Genomic DNA, 23,769 nt, shown 5'->3' with positions numbered 1-23,769 from the left:
TTGCACGGTGAGGTCCCACAGACCAAGCCAAAGTTGTGCTGGCCAAAATTATTCATATTCCTGACAAATTTTGGACATAATTGTTTGTTCCAATGTGAATGAAAGAAATTTTTCTTTTAAATAAAAATATTGTATCTTGAACACCATTCTACACTGACCAAAAATATAATATCCACATACACAAAATAACCAGTTCTCTGAAATATTGTTCACAAATCTGCCTAATCTGTGATAGTGAGTACTTCTTCTTTGCCAAGACAATCCATCCCACCTCACAGGTGTGCCATATCAATATGCTGATCAGACAGGCTGATTATTGCACAGGTGTGCCTTAGACTGGCCACAAGAAAAGGCCACTCTGAAATCTTTAGTTGTATCACACAGCACAATGCCACAGATGTCGCAAGTTTTGAGGGATCGTGCAATTGGCATGCTGATAGCAGGAATGTCCACCAGAGCTGTTGCTAGGGAATTGAATGTCCATTTCTCCACCATAAGCCGTCTCCAAAGGCGTTTCTGAGAATTTGGCTGCACATCCAACCGGCCTCACAACTGCAGACCACGTGTAACCACACCAGCCCAAGACCTCCACATACAGCATGTCCACCTCCAAGATCGTCTGAGACCAGCCACTCGGACAGCTGCTGAAACAATCAGTTTGCATAACCAGAGAATTTCTGCACAAACTGTCAGAAACCGTCTCAGGGAAGCTCATCTGCATGCTCGTCGTCCTCATTGAGGTCTCGACCTCACTCCAGTTCGTCGTCGTAACCGACTTGAGTGGGCAAATGCTCACATGCGATGGCGTCTGGCACGTTGGAAAGGTGTTTTCTTCACGGATGAATCCCGGTTTACACTGTTCAAGGCAGATGGCAGACAGCGTGTGGCGTCGTGTGGGTGAGCGGTTTTCTAATGTCAATGTTGTGGATCGTGTAGCCCGTGGTGGTGGTGGGGTTATGGTATGGGCAGGCATATGTTATGGGCGAAAAACACAGGTGCATTTCATTGATGACATTTTGAATGCACATAGATACCGTGACGAGATCCTGGGGCCCATTGTTGTGCCGTACACCCAACATCATCACCTCATGTTGCAGCATGATAATGCACGGCCCCATGTTGAAAGGATCTGCACACAATTCTTGGAAGCTGAAAACATCCCAGTTCTTGCATGGCCAGCATACTCACCGGACATGTCACCCATTGAGCATGTTTGGGGTGCTCTGGATCGGCGTATACGACAGCGTGTTCCAGTTCCTGCCAATATCCAGCAACTTCGCACAGCCATTGAAGAAGACTGGACTAACATTCCACAGGCCACAATAGACAACCTGATCAACTCTATGCGAAGGAGATGTGTCGCACTTCATGAGGCATATGGTGGTCACACCAGATACTGACTGGTTGTCTGAGTCCTCTGACCCCCTCAATAAAACAAAACTGAAGATTTCAGAGTGACCTTTTCTTGTGGCCAGTCTAAGGCACACCTGTGCAATAATCAGCCTGTCTAATCAGCATCTTGATATGGCACACCTGTGAGGTGGGTTGGATTGTCTTTGCAAATGAGAAGTGCTCACTATCACAGATTTAGACAGATTTGTGAACAATATTTCAGAGAACTGGTTATTTTGTGTATGTGGAAAATGTTTCACGTCTTTGAGTTCATACCATAAAAAATGGGAGAAATAACAAAAGTGTTGTGTTTATATTTTTTGTCAGTGTATTACTTTCTGGGAGATGCTTGTATCATTTAAGTGAAAATTTGCCTGGGTTATGAATAATTGTGTTCACCAATTTAGTTTGATACAACCATGACAATGAAATGTGGGGGTGTAATGATTGCTTTTGACAACAATTCGATTCATATCAAAATTTGTGAGAGCTGATACGATTCATAGTGGATTTTAATTTACCTTGAACGATCCGATTCACTGACCTAAAATTCAGGACATCTTTAGCCAAAACGTGTGTCTCAGAGATAAATACCTGGTACTGAACAGTGCAGCTGAAGTTTTCCAAATTCCTTGTATTTCTTTCGAGATAATCACGTGTAGATTAAATATGTGCAAACAAGTAAACAAGAATTAATGTCAAATCCATTCAAATTTCAGTGTCATGAAGTTCAGCCCAGTATTTTTCCACATCAAAATAATCCAAATGGAACAATATTGTTCACACTGTGATGGTCGTTTTTACAATATAGTAAAGTAGATCTATTGTGACTCAGTTCAAATGGTGTTTTCCAATATTAATATTATCAATTTATTTTATCTTGAAACATTTTTTTAATGGTATACGTATATTTGATTAACAGCTTGCCTCAGACAGAGCCATCTGGTTGGATCGTAGAAATATAAATTGATTCATCAATTAACCGAAACAACCCTAATGAAATGTCTTTTAAAATCTTAGAGATGATCTTACAGTTTACAAAAATGGGCACATGTCCTGGCAGAGTCAAGTGCAGTTCAGCTCTAACTATGTCCCTATAACATGAAGCATTTTCTTCAACTACCAAAGAGATTCTTTGACTCCATGTTGAGTCAGAGAACTGACTTAAACTGTGCTAATTCAAATTTAGAAATCTGTCACAATTGTGAATAGTTATTATTGCTGAACATTAATCTAGACCCATTATGATTCAACTGCTTTTGTCTTTTAAGTGTGCTGACATGTCAGGAGAAGCTGCATCATCTTCTAAGTAATTTGTTTAATTTGTTATTTTTCATCGTTTCTACAGAAGCTCACGTAATTGGTCTGGTTGATAATTTGGCAAGAAAGACCGGATATCTTGTAAAAGCCCCAGGTCTGAGGAGTTAATTATAAATAAGTTTTGAATTTCTCACAAAGTTTTTACCTGTATTTTACTTTTTGCCCTAGTTGACATGTATTATGCCTTGGCCGCCACCTCTTCATTGAATAAAACCAATTAAATTGTCCATATAATTAGACTCTCCGATGAGTCAAACAAGGACAGTAGTTCCTTTACATATCAGCTGCTCATTAATATGCATTTAGCTCAAAGTTAAACAGCTTTGGCTTAAACTTTTAAGGATTTGTTAAAAAAAAAAAAAAAACAACAACATGAAAGAACACTACTTTTATTTTCTCCTGGTTTGGACGCCAGAGGCAACATCTGGCCCCTCTGGCCTCATTTTGTGTGCGTGCGGTTCAAATAAACGTTTGCCTTCATGCTGTTTTTCAAGGTTTGTGCCACTTGTGAAACCTTTCAAAACCCACTGCTCCTTCAGTCTGAGGTTGTACATAAACATTGAGCAGTCCATCCTATTCATCCTTTTTGTTGATGGGTTTCTGTTGCCTGAGGCATTTACCTGGTAATTTGGGTCTTTGGTGTAAACTCCTGTTATTCAGAATCTTGTGTTTCATCAAAATGGCTTTGATGGAAACCAGATCGCGTCTTCCAACTACAAGAATTTAAATGCTTTGTCCGGCAGCATACATTCAAAAATATAGAAAAAAACCAAATGATTTAAAAACTATATCATTTAGAAATCCATACAAATCTAATAATTAAAAATTAATCTAAATCTATAATCACACCCATCAATGTTTATTTAACAGATAAAAAAATGTTTTCAAAAAAACACATTTTGAGTGGCAAAACTGACTTAAACCAACTTTCTTTCTTCAGACAGGTCTGTTCAAGTTTTCAGATGAAGAATTCTTCATTCAGCCATTGGAGAGATCTAGGGATGACACCTCTGAACCACAGGCCCACGCCATCTACAAACGCCACACTTCCCCTGGAGGACGGAGTCAAATCATACAACAAGATTCAGAAAAACAATCCAACGCTTCATGTGGAAACAGAAGTAAATCTAAAAATAATTGTTTGTGGTTGTAAAAATGTGAAATGTTTATGTCTTTTTTGTGACTTTATCTCTTGGCACAAGAAAGAGCTGAAATCAGCATCTCAACATGAAATCTCACCCAACACTCCACAGGAGCGGAGCTCCAAATGAGAAACATGATGATCGTGATGATGTGCTCTTGTCTCTTTCATGATGGAATTAGAGACCAATAATTAGATTTGCTTTAAGATACAAGATTTTATCTTTTGAAATTCCGCTGCGTAAAAATTGAAAGATGGCAAAGCTAAAAGACAAAAAAAAAGCTATGTACAAAAATCACTTTGTAAAACAACCCAGATGCCTTAGTTACAATTGGTCTTAAAGGTGGTACAGGTTGTCTCCTGGGGAAAATAAGCAGCACCCAGGTGTGCTGCATGAAATATTTGCTTGGTGAAGTCGTAGAGCTAAAATGTTCTCGACCATTTTTTTTATAGGCATGCTGCAATCGATAAGTTGTTGTGAAAAATTATACAACTTGCAAGGGTTAAGTCAGTGAGACAAAACCATTTTGTATGGATTTTTCATTTTATTCAATCCCCCAAAACCCTGCGCTTGTGCAATGATCCTAGTGCTGTTTAACTAAAGTGAAGCACAGTCCTTGTGCACAGCCTGACTGTTAGAAATTTGACAAATAGAGTGTAGTTTGTGGGGGCATCCTACGGGCACAAACGTATCACCTACACACCCTGTGCGCGCAGTATTTGTGCACGGTCAGTACACTCTTAAAACACATGGATTATTTTTTTAAAGCAATTCGTGGATTACATATGTTGGGATATAATTTTGGGATACTTTTTGGAGCAAAAATCTTTTATGGGTCATAGTGGTTTAACTTTAACCAAAGATATGTTTGTTTGTTTTTTTACCTAAGCTTTTTTCCTGGGTTTAAATAACCCAGAAGAAAGTTAGTCCCTTTCAACCCTTTCAATTGGGTTAAAAACATCCCAATTGGTGCTATTTTTACCAATCAACCTTTTAGTGAGTAAAGTGCCAGAACCCGAACCTTGTGTGTGCGCCATGAGGGCAATGAACGACAGTAACTTACATTATCCACTTCAGGATATTCCCACACAGGGCAATGGTACGTTCCATTTTCATGATGTCCCTGAAGGACGCTGCACGAGCCTCAAGGGAATTGTAAGACACACCTGTGCTTCTGTGTCACACAGCCACTATGTACATTTTGTTCATTTTCCACATATGAATTTTCGGTCTTTCGTGATACGTTCCACGTATGTCCACATACGTCTGACAAACTTTTCACGGGCCATAGGCACACACTGACAGCTACGCCTTTGTCAGTCTGCCCAAGGGCACCAAGTATGAATGAGGAGTGAATGAATAATAGACATGCATTGTAAGCACTTCAAGCATCTGAAAAAGCGCAGAAAAATGTAATCCATTATTATTATTAATGTATAACTTTTATATCACACATATGGCACACATATCACATTCAAAGTACGTAGTTGACACATGAATTAATAATTAATCGCATATAAGATAAATAAAATCACCCATGGTTCTTGTTATACTTTGATTTACGTGTTTGTGCTTCTTCTGTGGTTTTAATGTTCATTCGTGATATACTTATATAAATTTCATGCAAAGACCACAACTTTTCACACTTTTTCCACATATATTCACCTATGACTAATTTTCATCCGTTCAATACGCGCAAAATGTACATAGTGGCTGTGTGACGTGGCCTTAAGATGCCACCTCTCATGCCTTTGACCCTCCACGGGCCAGGACAACCCAAAACCTTCCAGTGCCTAAGACCTTAGATAGACTGTTCAGCCAAAATATGGCAAGCACAAAGTTACTTTTTTTTTCTTTGGCATTTCTGATAGATAAAAAACCCCTCAAAGGACTGAGCTTGTTATTCCTTTTTTCTAAGTTCTAGTTGTATATAATAAACATAACCAAATCTCAAAAATGTTTCCCCCCAGCATCACAGCATCACTCTTAATGATTTCACATCTACTTTTATCACACATACAGTACTTTACATAAATCAGAATATTGTAACACCTCACCAACTTCTCAATTTTGCCGTCAATATTCTTCTGTACCATGGCTGAGGAAACACAGCTTTTATTAGTCCCACTGCGAGAGGAAAGAACTGAATGAAATGAATGCCTTACCTTCACCATTTCACTTCCCCTCTGGTGAAGCACAAACCTGCAGTCTTTTCTCATTCTCTTTCTAGGCATATTTTTTAGCCGTCTAATCTGTGCAGATTTACAAGCAGGTCAACAAAGACGACCTTTTATTTGCATTTTTCTTAACAAGATTTAGCCTAGCAGTAGGGTTATTTGGGTTCGTGTAGGTTTCATTACCACTTTCCCTCTGTGGCTGTATGTACAGGTGCTGCTTGCAACAGGCAATGGTCTGAGATGCATCTGGTAATTCTCATTGATTCCTGATGCGATCTTCGAGGCTGCCCCCATTTTTAATTATTTTGCTCACAACAATACAGTTGTGTGTGTTGGGAGCTGTACATAATATCATCACAAGTGTCACATCCTCTGTCCTTTAAGCAACCTGTTTGAAAAAAGGGACCAGCTGCAAATGATGGATTATCAGTCACCTTGGACAAATATTTGCAGACATAAATGATTTTTGAGATTTTCTATTGACTTCTATGTGCTGACTCCCAATCTAACTAATAAGCTCCAAAGCTGTTTAAATTGAGATGAGAAGTCATGTCATGCAGGAAGTCAGTAGTTTAAGATATTGCAGCTTTTCAATGAGAAAAGTGCATTTTTAATGGGTACCTATTAAGTTAGACTTTTCCATTTTGCCCCTTAACTAATTATAGCAACGTTTGAAATTCTTACTGTTGAGAACAGGAAATCCTTCTACAGGTATATTATAAAAAAAATGGATAGCAGTAGTTGACAAACAACCTTGGATAAAACGATTGTTTACTGTGATATAGTTGATTGAACAAAGATTATTTAAAGACTAGCAGTAACCTTGTGGCTGATACCATCATCCTTCATGACTTATCAAGTTCTACGGTCATCTTCGGGAGTTCTAACTTATTAAGCAACCGTGAAGGACTTTTGGAACAATTCATCAATGTTCTATTCGGTCATTCATCTTTTTTGGGGCATGATATTGTGCACAGCTCTTTAATCCTGATAAAGAATCACTGATGTGTTTTAAATCGATGGATCTCATGCATCACTCATTCTTACAAATAATTCTGTCCCTAATCGCTGCCCAAGAACTTCACAGATTATCTTTAATGGTATATTTAAATGAAATGTGTTCTAATATTTCCTCACGCAAAAGAAAAATTTTCACTTTTTTGTCCGTTTTTTATCTTCAGATTCTCAGCACACTTTTCAGAGCATTGAGAGTCGGAGAGAGAGATGGGAGCACAGAGGCCATAGTAGAGCCAAACGGATTCATGAACGCTCGGTGAGCAGAGAGAAGTGGGTGGAAACTCTGGTGGTGGCTGACTCTAAAATGGTGGACTATCATGGAAGCAAAAAAGTGGAAAGCTATGTCCTCGCTGTCATGAACATTGTAAGTACCGAACATTTACATTAAAGTTTATGGTAGCTCTTTTTGGTTTCACATTTCTTATGCACTGAAATTTGTTCACTAAGCACGCTTCTTTACCAAAGTAATTTCAACTAGACTCTGTTTTTAGTGGTTCCAATATTGTTGTTCAATGTAATGCACTCAAGATCCACTCTGATAATAAATTGTTTTTTGTTGGTGTTTTAACATGTTCTTGTGGCATTTTCTAATGATTGAGGACATATATAAAGAAAATTAAGAGTACAATTGCATTTCTGAGTATTTCTTCAAATTATTATGAATCAAGAGTAGACGAAAAAATGACACTTGAAAAAGAGCGTACTTGTGACGTTGAAATTACAATCGGCGGGACACAAGTTCTCTGCTCCACTGCATTCCAAAATATATCCACTTGCAGATGAGTAGATCCACATATGTCTTTGTTTTCCTTGTCTGAGCTAAAATTGTACGACTTGATTGCTCCAATATTGCTCGCCATTTTTGTTTTACCAGTTGGGTGTAGGCTGTAAAGGGGCTGTAAGCTGGGACGGGAGAGTTTAAACAGATGGATGATGGGAAATGGGGCGGACTTACACCTCGCTAACAGTCACGCCCACAACTCAGAACTGAGTTTCTAATAAACTCCTGCTGCTCTACAGAAACTTTGTCCTAGATCAGAGTTTTTTAGTGTGCCGTGGGAGATGGTCAGGTGTGCCGTGGGAAATTGCCCTCATTAACTGATATAAAAACATTTTCCATTTCCAGGATATCACTCTTTGTTCATCCAAACAGATAAAAACACTGAGTAGTTAGAAATATGAAAGATCATAAAATACTTTTTTCTTTGTGTTCATTTTATTTTAATAAAGACATTTTGATAAGAATGACGGTACCGGGATTTAGCCGTAGCTTCAGCTGTTTTCAGAAAAGTCCCGCCCCTTTAACTTTCTCCACCAATCATTCTTGGAGGCTTAATCACATGTCATCAGTCTGACCAATCAGAAGTGGTTAAAGTCTTCACTTCCTTGTTTTGATTCTGCTTAGTTCCAACAAAAATACCAGCTAAAGCTCGTCTTTAGCGGTGTAGCTTTCCGCGGAATCCGGTATCAGACCGTGGAACAAGTGAACAAAATAATGAAGCTCAGAAAAGAGAGTCTGTCTGTGTTTGGCGGCTGTTTGCACTACATCTCCCATGTCTCCCAGGATGCTGATGCATTGGGTTAAAGTGACAGCGTCTAAGCGCACAACGAGTCTTCGTTGTTAAACGTCTTGAAACAACAACAAACACACATCAAACAGTTTTAAAATCTTCTAACTTCACTTTTATTACATCTTTTAGAAAAAAACACTGCAATTTCCAGCTTTTTCTGCCACAATGATCACAAAAATGCATGTGAGATTACAGAGGGGCTGTAGATCAATACAGACTGAGTTTCTCCTTTTTTTTTTTTGGGGATGCTGGTGTGCCATGGGATTTTTGTCAAGGTTAAAGTGTGCCGTGGCTCAAGAAAGGTTGAAAAACATTGTCCTATAAAATGACACAGTTTTTTTATGTTGGCTAAAAACAAAATAATCATAATTAAAAGACCATGAGAAACAATTTTAAATGCAAATGAAAAGATGATTGGAGTGGATCTTTAAAGTATATTTCCATTGATTTGTCCATTACTCTCCGCGTGTCTGGTATTGGGGTAACAGAAGCAGAAGTCAAAAACCGGTTGCCCATGCTTCCTTTTACCTGGCTGCTTTTTCCATCTTTTCCATGAGGATACATAGACAATTCTAGACTAGCAATAATTAAATCAAAATGCATGGTGGTCATTTGGTCAACAATATATTTATTTGGATCTGCCATTGGGCTTCTCCTGGTTAGACATGCCTCCTTATGGCTCATTTGAAAAACATAGTATGCTCATTCTTGCAGATGCGGAAAAATATAATTCCTTCTAATCAGTAAAGTATGTTCCGAATGGCCCTTAGCCTTATTTTTACTAAGGGTGTACTTTTTACTGACAGGTAAAAAGCTTTGTCCTTTAATGAAGCCGGTGTCATCAGGGTTTATTGCAATCTTGCAATGAAAAAAAGCCTCTGCATGAATGCCAGAGCCCAGCTTTGAAGAGACAGCAGCTAATGACCCATAGCATGTCTTCATCTTGCAACACTTATGCAAAATGGTGCATCTTTTTTCATTTGTCACCTTTAAAGTGACATCAATTCCCAAACTGAGCAGGTGAAGAAACAAAAGGCAAAAAAAAAAAAAGCCATTCAATGAGGCCACCTCGTTCCGCTTGTGACTTTCCATAAATCAGAAACCCCGATGTTCCCCACAGTTCGGACAGGTAAAGGTATTGTATTCTCTGGGTACAAATTTGGAAATAAAATAAAATAAAATAAAAAAATCCTCCAGTTTTTTCCCCAATATGACAAGAGCCTTACTATGCAGCAAAAAATGTGACAGCAGAAATATATGTAATCTATCTGCTTTTATCAAACATCAAAACTATTGATGCTGGTCTAAGATCTAGAAGGATGAAACTGGAAGACGTTGAATTACATCAAGGTTGTGAATCACACCTTTGAAAAAAAAATACATATCAGACTGAGAATGGTGGCTCATGACACACTTCAGTGCACTCAGCAGGAATTAGATTTCTCAGCAGGCATTCCATGTTGGACGTTATTATTTAAATGGGGAGCTGTCATTTCAAAATAACTCATGATGGCATTTGGGTAGAGCTATTTGAGGACAAGAGCATTTCTTTACCAATTTAATGCACATGCAAATTCCCTCTAACTTGGTGTGAAATAAATTGATAAATTAACTAAAATATATTTAAAATGCCTTCCTACATTGGTTAAAGGTGCATTAAAAATACAGGTTTTCTACTTGTGATTAAAAACCTGACAGAAGCAGTTATTGGGATGGGGGGACCATTCCAGCAGCGAGGACCACAATGGTGAAATGCAGCCTCACCATGCATTTGGGTTCTTATTGTAGGAATTATAGCAAACCAGCACCAAAGGCTCTGAGAATTCTTGAGGGTCTGTAAGGTAAAAAAAAAAGATCTGAGAAAAAAAGGAAAGAATAAAACCATTTGCTGATTGAAAACCTTATAAAAGAATCCTAAAATCAAAAAATATATAGCTGACAGGCAGCCAGTGAAAAAACAGTAACACCGGATGATGTGAGCTCTCATGGTTCCTGTTATGATGCGAGCAGTTGAGTTCGAAACTAATTGAGGTTTGTTAACAGACTGCTTAGAAAGGAGAGTGTTGCAGTAATCTAATCTACATTAAATAAATATATGAATTAAGGTGGCTGCACCGACCCGACAGAGAGACAGTCTGACTCTGGCAAGTTTTCTAAGATGATAAAAAGCTGTCTTAGTTATACATTGAATATAGAAAACTGAGATCAGCATCCAAATACACTCCAAGGTGTCTTGCTTAGTCAGGAGATTCTATGGTTTAATGCTTAAAATTATTTCTGAACCTCTCAGCCTCAAGGCCAAAAATAACACGTTAGTTTGGATTTGTTACAAGAAATTCTCTGAACTTTATACTTTAAAAATCACAGATATAAAGAAGAAGGACCTGCGTGGGCTCCAGGGCATCAGGATAGATGGCCATAGCTGAGTGTCACCATAAAGCTGATGGAGAAAAACATAATGTCATGTCTTTTCATGACATCTCCCAGTGTATCAAGTAATTAAAATATAAAAGTGGTACCAAAGAAGATCGGTCATCTGCACAGATTAACCCTTGTGCTATCCTAGGCACTTTAACATTGGGAGTTGGGTCATCTAGACCCACTAGACAGTGCTCTGAACCTTTTTTCTTCAATGATTTGTGATCTTCACTGGTGTCCATGGATTACATGAAATCTTTCCACCTTTATCCGCCTTTGTCATGGTAGGGACAACACGTCAATGTAAGGGTGGGGTCATCTAAGATAGCACAAGGGTTATAAAATAAGGGTCTATCAACAAGATGGGATTTGAACCATGCTTGGTTTTACTGTCACATAACTGGCCACTTTTCAGGAACACCATGCTAGTACTGTGTTGGACCCCTTTTTGCCTTCAGAACTACCTTAATTCTACAACAAGGTACTGGAAAAATTCAGAGTTTGGTCCATGTTGACATGGTAGCATCAACCAGTTGCTGCAGATTTGTCGGCTGCAGATCCATGAGGCCAATCTCCTGTTCCACCACAACCTAAAGGATCTCTTACGGGTTGAGATTTGATTGCTCTGGAGGCCATTTGAGTCATGTTCTAGAAACCAGTCTGAGATTAATTCAGCTTTATAACATGGTGCGTTATCCTGCTGGAAGTAGCCATCAGAAGATGAAAACTAATTCCATTTTTATTTTATGCTATACTGGTTGGGGGGATTGGGTGGGGGGGTCTTCCTGCGCCAGATGGGCTCCCATCTGCATCTTGGGCTGGGATCCCTCCCTCCCTGGCTCTGGGATGGGGCGGGGCAACTCCATTGGGGCCTGCAGTCGCTCCGGGCGACAGCCACGGGGTCTGGGGGGGCGGGCGGGTAGACTGGTCGGCCCTGTTGGGGGGGGAGGGGTTGCCTAGGGGAGGGGGAGGGTCCACTATCAGTACGGGACCTTGGAGGTTTGGCAGGTTGGGGTCTCCGCTGAGGCAATCAGTGGTTGCCCCGACTGGTCGGCTGCCTCGGTCTCGTCGAGACCTGACCAAAGTTCTCCCAGGGGCGAGGCTTTGGGGCAGGGGCCGGGGCTTGCTCCGCGGGCGGCAACGCTTTCTTGGCTCCTCTCTCCTTGTGTGGGGTGAGGGGTGTGGGGCCTGCGGGCTTGGCGCCCAATGCTGTGGGGGGCTGGGGGACGGTTGTCTCATCACCCAGGGACAGTCTACCAGCTGTCCCCCATTTATCCTCTTCCTCATATAATCACTTATTAGGGTGATGGGAGGAGGGGGGGAGAGTCAGCCTGCGATGCACTGAGGGGAGGAGTCACTTGGCAGTGGTCCCCCTCCCCTGGTTGTCGTATTGGAACGGACCTCCCCCCTCTTGGTTGTAATTGCACATTAGACATGTAGGACCCTTGGTACCGGGGGCGCTTGGACATCACTGCCAGCAAGCAGCAGATGTCCTGTCAGCGCCCTAACCGGCAATTTTAACTGCACCTTAGACATTTAGGGCCCCTTGGTGGGGAGGGTGTTTGGACATCACTGTGAGAAGTCAGGAGATGTCCTCTCAGTGCCTTACCCGACAATTTTAAATCCCCCCCCCTAGTACACACATTCTTTACACCTTAAAAATATACCCCCCCAACACACTTACACGCACACACACATGCTTACAAACAAGCACATACATTATACAAGGAAGGTGGGACCTCGGACCATCTGTCCCCCACCCCATCCCTGTTAGGGGGTACCAGGCCCTTGGCAACGGTGGCCGTGTTCCTTGGGTGCTGGCTTCCTGGGCCGGGGTTCACATCACATCTATGCCTGGGGGTGTCCGTATCCCTGTGGTGTGGGTTCTGCGTTGGACCCTACCGGTGCGGCGGGGAGGCTGCTCTCCTGGTTGGGCTGGGACTTGTACCCTCTGTCCCCCGGTGCCTCCCCGCTCTCTGGCTTTGGGGGCCTGCCGCTGCGGGGGGTCTTATTGTGGGGATGGCTTGGTACTCTCCCTCCTTCTTTTTACATTCCATCATTCACTTTAGAAGAACATAAAGATCCACTCGAGCACAGGTGTTAGCTCAGCTTTGCACAAATAGTTTGAGTGATTAAATGAAATATTTCACATGGGTCGGTCCAAATGCATAAGTATGCGTGTGTGAACATCAGTTAAATAGTGTACATGACTTTGACAAGTTTTGTATGTTGGCTTTTTTGGAACCCACAGGTATGTTTTCTGGCATTTGGATGTGTGTGTGGACAGGCCCTGCCCCTTTTTGGATTTATATTACTTTTAAACCTGACTGTAATGATTATAAACATCCAGCAACTTGTTGCCTTATGCCGCTTCACGGTTCTACCCTCCCTCCTCTTTAATCACCCTCCTACCTCCCAGACATCCCTCTCTCTTCTTCCCTTCTTTTCTTTTCCATCCAGTCCAACAAAAGACTGCTACAGATATGAGTAAATTGAATAAAGTTTAGCCTAAATTACAAAAGGGATTTATTCCAATATACACCTAGTGTGTCAGATGTTTCATAACCCCCCTATTGTAACAGTAAAATATATCCAACACAAGAGGCTTTCAGCTCTCATCTGTCTGCTCAGCTGTTGAACAGGACAATTAAAAAAAAAAAGAAGATGTTATACTGTGATCATAAAGGGACGGACATGGTCACCAACACTACTCAGGTAGGCTGTGGCATTGGAACCGGGCTCAATTGGTACTAAGGGACCCAAAATGTGCCAAGAAAATATCCCCCACACCATTACACCACCACCACGACCAGCCTGAACCACTGCTATAAGGCAGGAAGGATCCATGTTTTGAAGTTGTCAACGCCAAATTCTGACCATATTATCTAAATGTTGCAGCAGAAATAGAGACTCATCAGACCAGACAACGTTTTTCCAACCTCCTATTGTGCAGTTTTGGTGAGTCTGTGTGAATTGTAGCCTTCCTTTTCTTAGCTGACAGGAGTGGCACATTGTGTGGTCTTCTGCTGCTGTAGTCCATCTGCCTCAAGGCTGGATGTGTTGTGAGATCGGAGATGCTCTTCTACAGACCTTGGTTGTAACCAGTGGTTATTTGAGTTACTGTTGCCTTTTTATCAGCTAGAACCAGTCTGAACCATTCACCTCTGGCGGCAACAAGGCCTTTCCGCCCACAGAACTGCTGCTCACTGGATATTTTCTCTTTTTCAGACCATTCTCTGTAAACTTTAGAGATGGTTGTGGGAGAAAATCTCAGTAGATCATAGCGTCTCTGAAACACTCAGACCAGCCCGTCTGGCACCATCAACCACGTCACGTTTAAAGTCACTTTAATCACTTCTCTTCCCTGTTCTGATGCTCCATTTAACCTGCAGCAGATTGTCTTGATCACTAAATTGAGTTGCTGCCATGTGATTGGCTGATTAGAAATTTGTGTTAACGAGCAGTTTGACATGTGTGCCCAATTAAGTGTACCGTAATTGCCGGGCTATAGAGCGCACCTTATTACAAACCGCACCCACCCAATTTAATGAGGATTAACCACCTTTTACATACACAAGCTGCAGTTGTATACAAGCCGCGTGTTGTGGCAATCCAATTGGCATGTCACTGAGACCATAGTAGTCTCATAAAGGGAGGAGTAAATAGTAGATTAGCCTATTTATTTAAACAAACCCACATCTGCCAAACAGCATGGACCTCACTTCAGCTCACAGCTCCCTCAGTTATGGTGTGGAAATTCACACTCAGATTCCCCACTTCCTATTAGTCTTAGGGGTTTAAGGCAGGGCTAACCCCCGGTTCGCAACACTGTGTTGTAGATTGAGGATGTATATGTGCTGAAACCGCATGCATGTTTAAGAAGGAGCAGGGAGCTGCAGCGGAACGCAAGAGCAGCTCTAACCTCCTTCCACGGCAGTAACATGGCAGCAATGTGGAAATAACAGGGCTGGTTAAAAAAACATACCAGTAAAAGAGAGGAGCAGTGACCTTTAAGCGCAAGCGCCTATGCGCGCTCTACGCGGCTCTGATGTTGTGGAAGTTTCCTTCCACACCAGTGAAGGAAACTTCTGGTGCACAGCAGATCGGCTTTTCCAAACCAGTTGGTGATGGTGGATTTTTTCACACTGCTTTTAACGATTGCTTTTAACTTGAAAGGTGTGTCATGTTTTAGTCGTGGTCACATGCACGTTGGGTCTAAGGGCACCAAAGGATTGTGGGATGCGGCTGAGCATGGGTGTTTCTTTTATTGCACCATGACTGAAGTGTCTAAGAGCTGAAGCTAGGTCCATACTGTTTGGCTGCTGGAGTGTGTGTTAAAGCAATAGCGCTTGTTGCCGGACATAGAATTATGCAGGCAGTCTCCCCTCTGAAGCTGAGCGCTCCTGGCAGCCGTTAAGTAAAAGCATAAATTAGCCGCATCATTGATTAAGCCGCAGGGTCGAAAGTTGGTGAAAAAAGCCGCGGCTTATAGTCCGGAAAAATACGGTAGTCATATTAAAAGAATGATGTGATCAGCTGTGTTAAGGGCTGTGGTAAAGTCGAGTAAAACAAGGACAAAAGCTATTTCCCTTCTGCATTGAGCCTGAAATCATTTTCAAACTTGACCAGTGCCCTCTCTGTACTATGATATGGCATAGAATCTGACTAGAATGTTTCAAAAATGTGGTTATTATTAAAAAATACCTATATTGTTAAAACACTTCCTTTGGAATTTTACTTAAAAATGAAGGTTGGAACACTGGTCTGTAGTTATTAAAATGTGAAACCTCTAAACAGGTCTTCTTCAGAGTGGGTGTCACCAAATCTGTCTTTGATGACACTGCAAAAGCTTAAGGGAGCATTATATAATGTTCAGAATCGCTTTCTCTCAAAATCCATGAATGCTTTTATAAGAGACAGATTGGGAAGAGGTTGAGGAGAAAGTGAATGTATTGAGATTAAATTATTTAGCATTACAGCATTGACTACTGCAGAATTTGGCATTTTTTTTCTCACTTGTCCTTGTAATAGAGAAATGACAGATACCAGATCTAATGGTGTCCATCTTGTGACTAAGGTGAGCTGCAAAGTCCTCCCACTTTCAATCAGAAAACACTTTGTCAGGGACGAAACTGTTATTATAAGATGATCTATCACTGAAAATCACGCTTAAGATTTGTTTTGATGAGTTTTAATCTGTGAGAAATGTTCTTGTCTTGATTTTTTGATAGCTTTATTATACTGGGTCAATTTTTCTTGGAGGAGATTGTGGCAGATGGTTACTTTGGTTTTCCTTCACTTACGTTCTGCACCTCTAAATTCCATTTTTATTTTCTAATTTCCTGGGTTTTCGCACGTAGTTTTTTTCTTGTTTTAATAAGCTTTTAACGGAGCATCTTTGTCTAAAGCTGTACTAAATTTACTAGTAAAATATTCTTCTAAAATATAACGGGAATGCAGTTATGTGTAATTTGTCTTTGGTAAATTTGCAGTCATTTCAGGGTTGAGACAGAGTGCTCAGCTTTTTATTTAAAGTTTGAACTTTGTTGTGGGGAGAAGCATTAAAACGTTAAATTCATACTATTTAATGTGCATATAAAATCTCAACCATTGGGATCTAGAGGGTCATTCACATGTAGATTAAAATCACCTAAAGTAAGATTATTTTCAAGTTGAGTGCATGAAAACCATGAAAAATCTGCATGAATAGATGTGCTTTGTTTAAGTAACATGTAAAAGTAAACAGAAGATTTTAGGACTGTAAAGTTGGTTTCATATTCAAAGGATTTATAATTACAAGGAGTGTAATGATTCCTTTCAACAACAATTTGATTAATTATCATAATTTGTGGTTCTTGATCCAATTCATAGTCGATATTGGTTCATTTTAAATGATCCGATTCACTGACCTAAAGTGGATTTAAGACATCTTTTTACTGAACACTGCAGGTGAAGTTTTACAAATTCCTTGCATTTCTTACAAGAGAATCAACTGTAAATTAAATATGTGTACAAACAAACAAGTAAACAACAATTGATGGCCAAGTAATTTACATTTTAGTTTGGTAAAGTTCAGCCTACTGTTGTTTTTCCATATAAAAATAATCCAAATTGAACATTATTATAACATTCTAGCACACTGTATGGTCACATGTCTTTGCTAAATTAAAAGTGTTTCCACACATTGGACTGGAATGATGGACTGATCATTTTTTTCTAATTTTTATCAACATAACACACTTCTGCACAGGTGTTGCTCTTGTTGCACTGTTGGTTCTCTCATATTTTTTAGTTAAATATTTAGATGTTTTGCATGAAAACACATCAAACTATTTTACAATAAATGTCCTATATGTTAGGCAATAAATCAAAATATTGCAGTTGTATATTCTGTGATGTGTGTGAGTTATAAAATCTATCCTCTGTTGCACTGAGACAACCCACTCCACTTTCAGTCTGCAAACACATGGCTTACAGGCTTTGTTAGGCTGAGAGGGGATGGCTCATTTTGAAGCGAACACACATCTGCAGAAAGTATCAGACCATGTTTAAAACAACTAATAGGGGACATTTACGTAAGGGTTAATGGCCGACGAAGTGTGCGTTATTACTTTTTAACGCACGCCGTGGAAGCCTGAATCTTCCGACGCAAAGTAATAAAACACACTTCGAAGGCCATTAACCCGCTTATACCATGGTCACTTACAAAAGAAATGCATATTAACCAGTTTTTAGTCCTTAATTCTTGTTTTTTTTTCCGATTTGGATCGCTTTTCACACAAAAAGTGGACTATGTGTTATGCGCCGCATCACGTAACCGCCTCAAACAAGATTCGGCGATATATATATGCTGGTCGTCCCGATGGGTTGAATAAAGCATCAGTTCAGAGAGAAAGTTCATCTCTTACCACTTTTTTTGTCCAAATGATGAAGCAAAAGGTTGTTTTAAAGAAGCCGGCGCAGTGATACAAAACATTTAAGCTAGGTGACCGGAACTTCTTTTTTTTTGCGGTTATCAGGTTTTAATGCACACCCAGCAGCCAATCAGAATCGAGTATTCAACCGGACCATGGTATAAAGTTTGCATAAACCATGTGGGAAAAATGAGCCCATAGTGTCTTGCAATGTCTACCAACATCTGACTTTCTTTGATAGAGGACAGCAGAAGGAATGAACTGTGCACTTGAAGTCTTAAAACAAATGTGGTTAGCCAAATAAAAAGTGGGAATTTAGAGGCATTAATCTTAAGGAGCCTGCATCCTCAGATAAAATATATGTATTTGATGTTGCATGCATTCAGCAGAGAATGCATAAGCATTTGTTCTGACAACTAAAAGCAATCACACTGCACACACATACAGGGAATGTTTTTCTGAAAAAGAAAACTTCAGTTCTTTTATACTCAGACCCCTTAGCAGCCATCAGAAGCAGTAGATGTTCTGAACAATAAATTGTTAATCTCAGGAGGAAAAGCGAAATCCCTTTTGAATATGGCAACCGCTTGGATAACAGTCAACAGACCCCTGCAGCTCCAACTGTAGACACAGTTGATAGTCAATGCATCTTTTCCTTTGCTGCCAATGTAATGACATGCCATCAGTGTGAGGTACAGCTGCTGTAACCAGACAGCGTCCCCCCTGCTATTAAGCCCTGCTAAGCTCTGCCCACTGCAGTTGCATCTGACACATCATTAAACTGGCAGCAGGGGTGCAGTCCTGCTTTTCAAAAGTGCTCAAGCGCCTCTTATTAGCAGAGATATGTTCTTCCAATTATTTATCTTTGAACACTAAAGCAAAGTAGATTCTTGACAGATACATCATTTTTGATGCCAAGTTGAATCACTCTGAGCTCCTCATCCTCCAACAGTTCTTCCTATTTTACTTGTGATTCCACCACTGTGCGCTTAACAGCATGCACAGTGTCCTGGGCCTCCCAGTGTTCTTTATAGCTGCAGACTCACATGCTTTCCTGCCTAACAGACATTATTGAGCTGCTATTTTTCTTTATAAGTTCTTAGCAATTATAACTTTAACATAGACATTTTTAATAAATAATTTTTGTGATATAACAGGAGTTTTGGGTGAGTTAGTGCACTTCTGTGGATCAGATCTTGTGAACTCACAGCCTTTTTTGTGTGCAGAAAGCATTTTTTCTTAAATCAAAATGAGGCTCTGGAGCCATAGTTTAAGCCCTCTATTTTGGCTTTTGGTTAAAGAAAAAAAAAGTTGAGTGGGATTCCTCTTATGTTCGGAAGTCATATAAAGAAAATGTATCTCAAATTTTCATTTCTGAGTATTTATTGATTCAAATCATTTTGAATCAGGAGTGGACGAAAAAATGCCAGATTCATGTACGTCTTTGTTTTCCTCATCTGAGGTGGCATCAGGTTCAAAACTGTACGGCTGGATAACTCCAATATTTTTCGCCATTTTTGTTACACCGGTAATGTTAGGTTGTGGTTATGAGTGGCTTTAAGCTAGCAAGAGAGTATGTAAACAGATGGATGTCGGGAAGTAAGGGTGGGTTTACTGAATGTCAACAGTCCTGCCTACAACTTAGAGGCCTAGAAAATGACTCAGATTTTTTTGTTTGGGCTAAAAATGGCATAATTATAATACAAAGACCACTGGGAATGCTTTTACAGTAGATCAGAGGAGGACCTGAGGAAAAGCAAAACAGTCAGATGAGTCGAACTTGATTCATCTCGTTCACAAACAGTAGAAGTACAGCAAGGATTACTCCGCCAGGCTACTGACTACAATACCCACAATGCTCTAGCAATTCATCAAGCAGTGTGATTTTGTACTTGATTTAAAACAATTTGACAGATTTTTGAGGCCCATGTACCTCAGAAAATCCGTCCAAGCCCAACCATAATTCATTCATAAGGTGTGCCCCATTGTAAGGTGAACTGTCCATTTTTACGAATAATCAAAGGGTTTTAACTGCCCCTTAATGGTTGAAGAATGTGTTATGGGTAATTTAGTTAGCATCAATTTCGTTTTAGTGAGCAAGGTTTGCAAATTTATGGCTAAGAAACTGTCAACAGTTGCAAACTATTTCATATTTAGAAAACATGCTTTTTTTTCTTTATGTTGACGTTTTATTCATGCCAAAAACCTAATCCTTAATTTTTTTATCATAATCATAAAAATCACATAAATTCAAAGCAGTGCCGTACTTTTCTAAAGGGTGAAGTAAGACTCTGTGTCTACCACTGGGTTGTGGATAGTGAGAGATTGACCTTGCTTAAAGTTTTAGTGACGTCTTGAAAAGTTTATTAAATATACATGGTTATTTCTAATAATGTCTCTAAGTCCTTCATAGAACATTCTCTCTGAAGCTTTACTTATTGGAGTCTTCATTTCTGTCTTAGTCATGTTGTGTGAAGCAGCATCTTGTAAGATGTGATCACAGTGCTATTTGAGGGTACAACACTGAAAGGCAATTGTCTCACAAAAAGGAAGACAGCTTAACCGACTTACAGACAATACTACTCAGAGGAAGCAGCCATTATTTCCACTTCCTCCCATGTTTCTTTTTGGAGTTTTTCACTCTCCTGCTTTGAACTTGAAAGCCCAACACTGTTCTGAAAACAACAGACTAAAGCCTGAAGGCAAACTGCTGCATCTTACTCATGTCCAGACAACCATGTCATCATCTTCCCCCGTCTTTGGTTGCGCCATTGTCTTCCCATTGAAGCTGATGGAGAAGCTGAGCTTCACAATGGTTTTAGTAGTTTTAGTTTTAGCCTTCTGTGTGCACAGTGGAGTGATGTACAAGCACAAAGCAGCATAAACATTTGGTCTCTCGAGATCGAGCCAGCCCTTTTTCTCCATATTGTCCAACTTCCTTTTCCTGGAGAATGTTTAGATCACTTTGTTTTATTGGGACAGAGCATGTTACGGCAGTATTTATAGACATAATAGGACTTGGAATAATATGCATGTGTCTTAACAGTGCTCTATTCTAAGAATTAAAACAAGAACATCATTTTCTGTAGCTCATAGAAATATGTATAATCTCATAACAAGACTAATGATAATGGTTTAATTAGCTGACCTCTTAATGTCCTTAAATCATTTGCATTAAAAATAGTATTCTATGTCCCCTTCACGCCTGAACTTATTTCCAACTATGAAAAAAAAAAGACATACTGCTTTTTGGTAGATCCTAAATTAAGGTAAGTTTGGAGCAGAAGGGGTTTTATGTATATTTGCATCAATGGGCGTCAATAGATAGAGGTTTAAGCACGGATGGGGGCCCGGGGGTTATATGTGACCAGTTAAACTATATAACCTGGCCTGCCAAAGCGGAATAAATTCTATTGCTAATGTTTTATAGATGGTGCACTAAAAATACATTGACCTCTGTTTAGGTGCAGAAAATTAACCTCATTAACACAGCCTTTCTCCAATCCTTTTTTTACACCAGGCATGAGAATGTGTTCTTGAACGCACGTTTAGCACATGGTGTTCACTAATGCGTTGCGTTAGGCTAGAGTCGCTACGCTGGCTTGTTGCGTTTCCAAAGTTTGTCGCTATATTGGAAAGGGCCAGATGCCGCCTCACTGCTGTGCTACAGTCATGCAGAGCTGGAAAAACAAGAACATGACTTTTCACAAGTAAATTAGTATTGTCAGCTAATGAAGGGGAACTTATAGAAAACATTTTAGGAAGATCTGAGTGAGTTTACTCTCAGAATATTAAACACTCAGGCTGATCTTGTAGTCTATTCAAAGTCAATGGTAGCATTAGACTCTGCACTATTTCCACATTTTCTCGCAACACCACCCAATTTTTTTTGTTTTGTTTTTTGGAGGATGACCCGTTGAATTTAAGCATATTACTAAAACAGTGTAAAAGAATCTAACCAGGTTAAGTGTGTCTTATTTCCTGAGGGAAAGTCACCGTTTTGAAATAAAATGTTCTGTTTTAAAGTAAATAAATCTTTTTTAAGTCAGAATTTAAGCATGTTTTCATTCAGATCCCTTTTTTTTTCTCTCATGAGGTGGATTACCAAAACACTGTAAGGATCTGCTCCTGGTCCGACCCTTCTGTCAAATTTTAGATCCCTATGTGGTCCAAGAGTCAAAAAGTTTGTCCACCCTGGGTCAAAGTTTTGCTTAGTGGCAAGATGGTCCTCGTATGTTCAAGCACATTTTCCCGTACTTCAAAAAATAATCAAAGAAAAAGGTTAATGATGTCTTACAAACAGAGATTTTGTCTTTTATCACAATTTTCATCAGAACAGTCAAGGACACAAGTCTGAGCAAAAATATCTTCATCAGTTTCTGTCACCCAAAGCAGAAATGGCCGTCTTCTTTATGGACGGAGCAAAGAAAGAATGAGGCTTGAAGTGCTTAGAGACTGGCTCGTAGAGGCTATCAAAAGGGCTTCCACAAACCTCAGAGGCTTTTGGTTGTTTATGCTTTGAAAAAAAAAAGATCTGAATAATTCAGGTGATTTTTTGATGGAAAAAAAAATGTATTTACAGACGAGTATAAGATATTTTTGAAAAAAGGGAATGTTTTATTTATCTCGTCTGTTGTACGGCCTCGACATGGAAATCAAGTTGTAAAATAACTCAGAAAGTCAGATGTCAGAGCAAAAGGCCCAGCTGTGATGCATTGTTCTGTCACAGTGCATGCAAGGCCAGACTGTTTGTTTCCTGCAAACATCACTGGCTTTTTGTTTTGATCACTGACACTTGGTGGCTTGCCCGTGTGTTTTCTGGCTGTTACCACAGTCTGTTTAATGCAGTAAGGGAAGGTGGATTGTTCCTTCATTATTCCGTGTGATTTCCTGTAATAATCCTAAGAGAGTAGCTGGATGGCTCAGTTGGCTGCATAGGACTGGTACAAATGGAATTCTGGGTTCATTTCCCAGGGTGGTGCAATGAGCTTCATCCTATGTTGGCTGGACTTTGCACATGTTTTGCAAGAATAGGTAGCCACGAGGCCCAAGTCTGGGTCCCGGCCCTGATAAACTCGGTTGTGTCAGGAAGGGCATAAAATTCTCTTCCAAACCAGCCGTGTGAATCAGTGAAAGCTGACTTGCTGTTGCGATCCCAGAAGAGATATGGCGAGAGGTGAACAACTTTTTCTTTAATAATCCAAACACATGTGGGTTTCAGTTCCTTCTATTCCTGCAAAAAGAAAATTCTGGGAAATGTGAAATTGCTCTTTAAATTCAGCTCAAAATGGACAAGTTATTTGAAGTGAAAAGACGGTGTCGCAGCTGAAAAAATCAATGTTCAATTCATTATTAAAAAGAACAAAAGCAATCTTTTCAATCCAAAGATTGCTTCACAAAGAAAATCATGAAAAATAAAAAGTTATTATGAGAACTATAGAACATTTTTTCAATGATTGAAAAGTGATTTTCCAGAAAAAAAGGAATCTCATGGAGATAGATAACTGTAAACTGTAAAAATAAAAGTTTACTGTTCAGATCTTACATTTAAAATCAACATTTTTGTATTTGTTTAAACGTAATGCTGCGTACACACGTGGCATGTGAGGCTCGTTCTTGAACGAGCAAATGGTCTCATACTGGACTGTCGCTTCCTTGTACTATGTCCACCACCTGCAGTTGGAAGAGGCTTAGTGTGAAATGTCAAAGTGGTGAAAAATCGCAGGATTCATGGTCCAGGCTTTTTCTTTCGCAGCTCTATTCCGATAGACATAGCTTGAATTCTGTCTGAACAGAAATTGCAGTTATTCATTTCTCC

The 23,769-nt window shown here is 39.9% G+C and overlaps 1 protein-coding gene across 1 annotated transcript in view; it reads left to right on the top strand.

Moving 5' to 3' along the window:
- Window positions 1-23,769, top strand: part of LOC101166699 (A disintegrin and metalloproteinase with thrombospondin motifs 7) — a 202,016-nt gene that overhangs the window by 34,655 nt on the left and 143,592 nt on the right. The window contains exons 3-4 of the mRNA XM_023952917.1: window positions 3,653-3,833; window positions 7,213-7,412. Coding sequence (XP_023808685.1) covers window positions 3,653-3,833; window positions 7,213-7,412 — 381 coding nt within the window. The remainder of the gene's footprint in view (window positions 1-3,652; window positions 3,834-7,212; window positions 7,413-23,769) is intronic.

This window comes from Oryzias latipes, chromosome 3 (genome assembly GCF_002234675.1).
Source record: "Oryzias latipes chromosome 3, ASM223467v1".
In the NCBI taxonomy this organism is placed as follows: domain Eukaryota; kingdom Metazoa; phylum Chordata; class Actinopteri; order Beloniformes; family Adrianichthyidae; genus Oryzias; species Oryzias latipes.
This window is presented reverse-complemented; position numbering and strand designations above follow the sequence as displayed.